Source organism: Dipteris shenzhenensis, chromosome 16 (assembly GCF_047967505.1).
Source record: "Dipteris shenzhenensis isolate YYH24624 ecotype China chromosome 16, Dip_SZ_1.0, whole genome shotgun sequence".
Classification (NCBI taxonomy): Eukaryota; Viridiplantae; Streptophyta; class Polypodiopsida; order Gleicheniales; family Dipteridaceae; genus Dipteris; species Dipteris shenzhenensis.
Window position 1 is genome coordinate 15706319 of NC_141611.1, and position 6769 is coordinate 15713087.

The 6769-nt window shown below is 46.9% G+C and overlaps 1 protein-coding gene across 1 annotated transcript; it reads left to right on the forward strand.

The window, feature by feature from the left end:
• The first annotated feature begins 2798 nt into the window (after window positions 1-2798).
• On the forward strand, window positions 2799-6511 carry LOC147892604 (putative N-acetyltransferase HLS1). Its single transcript, XM_087387141.1, has 3 exons — window positions 2799-4164; window positions 4522-4718; window positions 5063-6511. Exons 1-3 carry the CDS (start codon window positions 3970-3972, stop codon window positions 5913-5915), a joined length of 1245 nt encoding a protein of 414 aa, XP_087243267.1. The 5' UTR covers window positions 2799-3969; the 3' UTR covers window positions 5916-6511.
• Window positions 6512-6769: the final 258 nt, after the last annotated feature.

A 6769-nucleotide genomic window follows, 5' to 3' on the forward strand; every position in this document is an offset into this window, starting at 1 on the left:
GAGGAAGTTCAAAAACAAAAATAACTAGGTTGCAGTAGGTAGCCTTTTCGTCATGGCTGTAACTCCAGAAAGCACCTTTCAAACCTTGGATCTTCATAAAGATCAATGCCTATAATCACGACACATGGCTTAACGAGGGCTTAGAAAAGGAAAACTTCCTTTGCTTTTCTAGAAAGCAAGTTTCAAACCCTTGGATCTTCATAAAGATCAGCATCTATAATCACGACACATGGCTTAACGAGGGCTCAGAAAAGGAAAACTTCCTTCTAGGCTACCTACCGTAAAAAAACTAACCTTCACTCAACTCGTGAGGGGTTGGGCAGAGCTAACACACACACACACCCACACACACGTTGAAGCACCAAGGCAGTCCCTTGGCCCCGTTGAGTTTCAAGTTCTCAGTGGGGGATGAAGCTGCGGCCTTCTTGTGGGATGACGTGGTATGGGATGTGGGGCATGATGGAGGAAGCATGCATGCATGCAAGAGTGATGCGTGCATGCATTCATGCATGGGCATGGCTGTCGACCACAATTGAGAAAAGGGGAATCATGTAGCTTTCTTGATTCCGTGAAGCAAATGATTAGGAATGATTCGAGGGCGATGGGCGCGCCCGTAATTAATTTGCACAAATCTCAGCTAAAACTTTAGTGTGGCCACTGGCATTTGCATCGAGTAGTAATGATCTCACGGGATACCGCCAGATTTATCTCTGCATTCCGCGAATGGCGAGTGAGAAGAAAGCTCAATGATAGTAAGTTAGTTATAGCGAACTAGCTTGAAATTCAATACTCCAGACGATCCCTGACAGAATGAAATCGAACTTCCTTAAATGCTCATCTAAATCTGAGCTCTGGCGTCTGGAATTCTAGAGTAAAGGAAAATGACCATGAATTTTAGAGACAGACTGCCAGGAGTCGACTATTCATGCCCGTCGGCCCGGTTCGGGTAGAAAACTAGAAATTACGTTAAACCCGTTTCTTTTCCCAGTTTGATTTGAATTCATCTGAAAGCAGAGGAGAGATTCCAACCGACCACTTTCAATCCCAGGGCCGGAGCCGTTTGGTTTGAAGGCAACAGCGACAAAACATTGACATTTGGCCGGCTGGATGAAGAAGTTGGAGACACAATCGATGCAAGCTGCCGTCAAGATAACCGCCCCTTCCTAATCACAAATCTAAATCTGACGGACAAATCAGAGTTTTGATCCTTAAGAATCGTTCCTCGAAAACCCACCTAAATTTAGAAGCCGATGATGTGCGTATGGCGGATAGTACCAGACGCTTGTATATATGTACGCCACTATGTAAGTTTTAGCGCTCACAAACTCCGGCCGGATTTATACGGGCGGTCGCTTACGATACATTTATAAAAACCTTTAAAGGCTCAAGTATATTCCGTGCCACATGAAAGGTGACACCTCCGTACAAAAGCAACAAGAGTCAAGCAGCTGGGAAATTTAAATGATCTTTTGGAAATACGGTGCTCAGGGGGCGAGATGGAATAAACAGACAGGAGGGTGCACCCAAAATTCTACGGTATGCGTAAATTTTTAACAGAGCTTCTTTTTCTTTTGCTACTAATAAGGGCGTGGAGCAAACAAAATCGGTGGTATGTCTGCACTGTGCGGAATTATGAGGTTGAGAGAATTTGTCCGCCACCTACTTAAAGCGGAATTGAAAACCACGGAAAGGGATGGATAGAAAGAGGGGCGGAACAGCAAACTGGATTATTAACAGGGCAGGGACAAAAAATTGCAAGCAGCAGGGAGGGAGGGAGACGCAAATAATGCTGATAGAGAGGGGGGGCAATGATAGGCTGGAAAATGTGGAGGGGCTAATAATAGATAACCAATAATAGGAGGGAGAAAGAAAACTAAGCTCCAGAGTCCATTGCTGTTGTTTTAATCAAGTGGAAAGTGCTGACCATGTTATCAATTGAATCAAGCACAAAACTAAACTCCAAGTCCATTGGTATTGTTTTAATCAAGTGGAAAGTGCTGACTACTGTTGTTGAATCAAGCATAAATTTTTGCTTTAGTACTGTACAGCTTTGGGTGTTGACCACTGTTGCTAGATCAAAGGCTCATCAAGCTCAGACACTTGAAAATTATGCTCAATTAATGAGCCTAGATGAAGCTGAGATGCTTCATATTATTGCTCAATTAATGAGGAAAATGCTGAGTACTGACTACTGCTGTTGGGTCAAAAGTTTCTACTGTTCTACAACACTCTAGAGCTCTTCAATCATTGTGATTGTTGCTCAATCCTGAATTGTTCCATCGAGCCAATTTACTACCCAATTTTGTTGAATTACTGAGCACCAGATTCCGACTTACTGCTCAGTGCTGCTGGTCAATCAAGCAGAAAGTGCTTGGTACTGTTGCTCAATCAATCAAGCAGGGACTTTGTCTTCACTTTAGTGGGAGGTTAGGTCTAGAATATCTTGTGGAACGGCCTATTAGCAGCTGGTCAGTCAAGCAGAAAAACAAATAGAGCTTCAGATTAAGGTTCATATCGTTTTTAGTGCTCCAGTTGAATTGAATCAAGCAGGACATTACTTGAAGTTATGTTATTAGTTGCTTGTTTCTAGCGTTGGTGATCAGATTTTAAGGTTCAGAAGCTATAAATTCAACCATTCCCTGCCCGATTTCGTTGCTTTGAAGCTTGCTGCTCGTAGCACATTTTACCATAGCTTTAGTCTCAAATCGAATGTTCAATCTGCGGTTGAAAGTTTATGAGGATGGTTTAATCGGTCGTCGAAAGTTCGTCGTCATCAGACTCGTTCTCTGTTGATATCTAGTTTGCTCGAGCTCTCCCTGCAACCCGTTTGTCACCATCTCCAAGTCATTATCCTCACAAGAAGCCCGCCTTGAAGCATATGATGCTCCGCCTCTGACTCTTTGCAGGCCCTGCCTTGCGTTCAGCTATCAATCCCTCCATGCCTCGTCACGTCGCGAACGACTTTGCTAAGTGCTTGACGATCCTGTATGCCGCGGTCGCAATTCTTTTGGCAGTCGCGACTTGGAGTGCTGCTGTAGCTGTTGTTGTTGCTGCTGTTGCTGTTCCTGTTGATTTGGCTGCTTTTCCTCCCGTCTGGCTGTTCCTCCTCTCTCAACCCTTCAATTCCTGCTTGCACGTGCCACACACCCACCTCCCTCTCCTCTCACTCTTGCCCAACACGGAATGTGATCAATTGCTCCCATCATTCCTCCTCATGTGAAGCCCCAGAACGATCCATTTCAACCCGTTGGAATCTGTTGGCTAGCAGTCGTGCCTTCTTCCACCGTTCCCGTTCCCTCCCTCCCGCCTTACCTTATATAATCCCAAACCGAATCCCCAGCGTGCCCAGCTCTCAGATTGTGTAGCAGCTTCGAAGCAGGCTTTTGGCCCCTGCGTCTCGGTTTGAGGAGAGAAGCCTGAATAGAAAATAGTCCATGTGATAGGGCTGCCTGCGGCAAACACCCACTTCGTAGCAGAGTTTACACTTGTTTAGGAATGGTCTTACACCTCACAGCGAGCGATAGATATGCTGTGTGAGCAGGAAACCGAGCATATATAGCGGGAAATGCGAATAGAAAAGTCGGGCGCTTTAGCAAAGCCAATAGGTGGCTCGCGAAGCTGATAGCCACGCTTTAGTTCTTTAGAAATTCTTCTCTAGCGATAAATGAGCGAGAAGGAGACCGGCTGAAATTAAAGAAAGGATTACAAATGGTTGCTGCAGAGAGAGCGTGCGTTTGGCAAGATGGATTTGTCAACACAGTTATGAAGTCGATACAGCTAAGTAGCAGCTGGACATCGGCACCCTTTTCAGCGAGCAGCTTCTCGGTGGAAGCATCCTGTTCACCTGCTGATTGCTCGGATTGATAGAGTGCATTCATGTCTTGTTGTGTTTAGATTCTTGGAGGTTAACGTTGGTAGGCAAGGGGGAGGGCGGAGAGAGGCGAATGTGATTGCACGTTTGTTGAAGTCATGGCTTTCACGAACGCTCTACCGACGCTTCATGAGATCAGGATCCGAGCTTACAACGAGCTAACAGATCTACAGCGAGCTGACGAACTGGAGAAGATGTGCGAAGCTGGCCCTAGCGGCAAGGTTTCCCTGTTCACTGACCTTCTTGGCGATCCGCTGGGTCGAATTCGACATTACCCCACGTTCGCTATGCTGGTACGCCACGGCATTCCAGTGATGTGGATGTTGTTTTCACTGTTGGAAATTTATAGTCTGCAATGCCGATGCTGCATTCGTTCGTATAGCTGTGCTACAATCTCTGCGCCCGTCTCCATTGATGCGTAACGATATTCTGTCCTCAATGCTCATTCCTACTGCGCTTTCAGTTGGACTTTTTCATTCGCCGCCTGTTTGTTTCGGTTGTACGTACGCATCTTGGACGCAAGTTGTTCTGTCAGCGTCGAGCAGTCAAATTTCAGTTCACGGTTGGAGTGAATAACATTTACTGGGAGTAGATTGTTGTGTCTCGCCGTTCTTTTACGATTCTCTGATCGCGAGCATTTTTTTACGCAGGTAGCGGAGGCTGAGCCTGAGAGGGAAATTGTGGGGCTGATAAGAGCCGGGGTGAAGGACGTGGTTTGTGGTGAGGGAGAACCAAAGAAGCAAGCGAAGAATTGGAAGGAAGGTAATGCAGGCGAAGAGGGCTGGGAGAAACCAATTTTCGCGCGGATTGCTTACATTCTGGGCCTGCGAGTTTCTCCACGCTACAGGTGAATACATTGAAATTCTACATAGTGTAAGCATGAGATCGCGGGATCGTGTGAGAGTCAGAGGATATTAGGCAGTGAATACATTGAATTGTTACACAGGGTAAGTTTGAGAAGATGGGATCGACTGAGAGGCGGAGGAAGGTAGAGCGTAGTAGGGAAGAATGCATGGATAAATTGTGGAAGGTAATGCTGTGCGGCAGAGAGGTATATTGCGGTAGGGAGGAATAGATTGCTGAATGTACTGCGGTGCGGGAGAGAGGGAGGAAGGCATTGCTGATGGTAGTGGGGTGCGGTAGGATAAAGGTAAACTAATGTGGGGTGTGGAAATGACGTTGTGTGTGCAGGAGGCTGGGGATAGGGGAGCAGATGGTGAGGAAGATGGAGGAGTGGTGCAAGGAGAGGGGAACGGAGTATGTGTACATAGCGACGGAGAAGGAGAACGAAGCATCAGTGAATTTATTCACGAAGAAGCTCAAGTATGCAAAGTTCAGGACGCCATCGATTCTGGTTCAACCAGTGTACGAGAGACCCAAGAAGGTGAAGAAGAACAAGGTGGACATCGAAGAGATGAATATCGAACAAGCTCTCCACTTATATGACAAGGTGATGAAAAACACTGAGTTTTTCGTAAGTGACTTAGCTAGTATCTTGACTAGCTCCCTTAACAAAGGCACCTGGAGAGCTACTTGGAAGACCCGGAATAACCCCCCTGAAAACCCCAGCTGGGCTGTTATTAGTATTTGGAAATGTAATGAAATTTATAGCCTTCACCTTAAAGGCGCCCCTTTGCTTTTGCGGGCCCTTTCCTCTGCCAGCCGCGTCGCTGGTAAATTGCTCCCCTGGTTCCCCCTCCCTACCGTGCCCAATGTCTTTACGCCATTTGGCGTCCAGCTCATGTTCGGCATCCACGCCCACGGCCCGCGTGGCATGGACGCGCTCCGTGAGCTCTGCCGCGTGGCGCACAACCTCGCCCGGAGGGACGGGTGTGCTGTCGTGGCAGCTGAGGTGGCGAGCTGCGACCCCTTGAAGGGGTGGATACCACACTGGAAATCCTTCTCGTGCGATGAGGACCTGTGGTGCATCAAGCGCCTTTCGCAAGCTGCTGCTCAGTCTGAGTCTGAGTCTTGTTCGGCTTCGTCTTGTTGGACTACTCGCCCTCCCGCTCCCTCCCTCTTTGTCGACCCTCGTGACTTCTAGCTGCCTCTTCTGGGTCCTCTTCCTCGACTTCTGCTCGACCCTCCCTTCGTCTCTTCCTCAGAAGGTACAGAACAATTTGAACGGAAAGGAGGCCCAGGAAAAATATCCTCAGAACAGAAAGTAAACGCAGGAACTATTATATATCCTCCTCTTCCTCTCTCTCTTATTTCACCCTTTCAGCTCTGCTTCCTCTTCTACCTCCCTCTCTTCCTCTCCTCCCTTTTATCTCCTTTGCAGAAGCGGAAGATTGTAAAGAATTACAAGATCATGCAGATGGAGCAGGCGCAGGAAGCATCCTCCTCTTCTCTGCTTCCTCTTCCTTGTCTCTCATATCAAACTTTTGCCTCTCTCCTGCCCATCGCCTGCACCCACAATTTTGTTGTGCTCTTCCCTCGGTCCCTTACCTCCTCCCTCAGCAGAAATATGGAGGATAGATCCATCAAGAGACGGAGAACCTGCTACAGCTATGGAGCTCTCAACCTTGCATATCGCACGCCCCCCTCTTTTGCCACCACGGTCAACATCTTCCCGTAGCTCCATTGTAAAATTCGTGTACTCTTTACACGTCTGCTTCTTTTTGTATCCAACTCTAAAGCTCCAGAGCGCTGAATTGTAACAGTGATGTACTTTTATAATCTACTTCTTGTTATATGGTACTTTCAATTTTAGCCTTAGAATGGTGATATACACGTATTATTATCCGTGCCTCGGGCTCTACACGAGAAAGCGTTTATTTCACGACATAAAGCACACGCACTTAAATCGTAGAGAATTCTAAATTCTAGATGCATAAAAACCTCGAAGTTCACTTAACAATAGGAGTCACTTTCTATTCCTTATGGCAAGTCAATAGA

Excerpts from the sequence above, each read along its gene's own strand:
- LOC147892604 (XM_087387141.1), top strand. The coding sequence starts at position 3,970 with ATGGCTTTCACGAACGCTCTACCGACGCTTCATGAGATCAGGATCCGA. Across the intron at positions 4,165-4,521 it reads ACCCCACGTTCGCTATGCTG|GTAGCGGAGGCTGAGCCTGA; the intron begins GTACGCCACGGC and ends TTTTTTACGCAG. Across the intron at positions 4,719-5,062 it reads CGAGTTTCTCCACGCTACAG|GAGGCTGGGGATAGGGGAGC; the intron begins GTGAATACATTG and ends TTGTGTGTGCAG.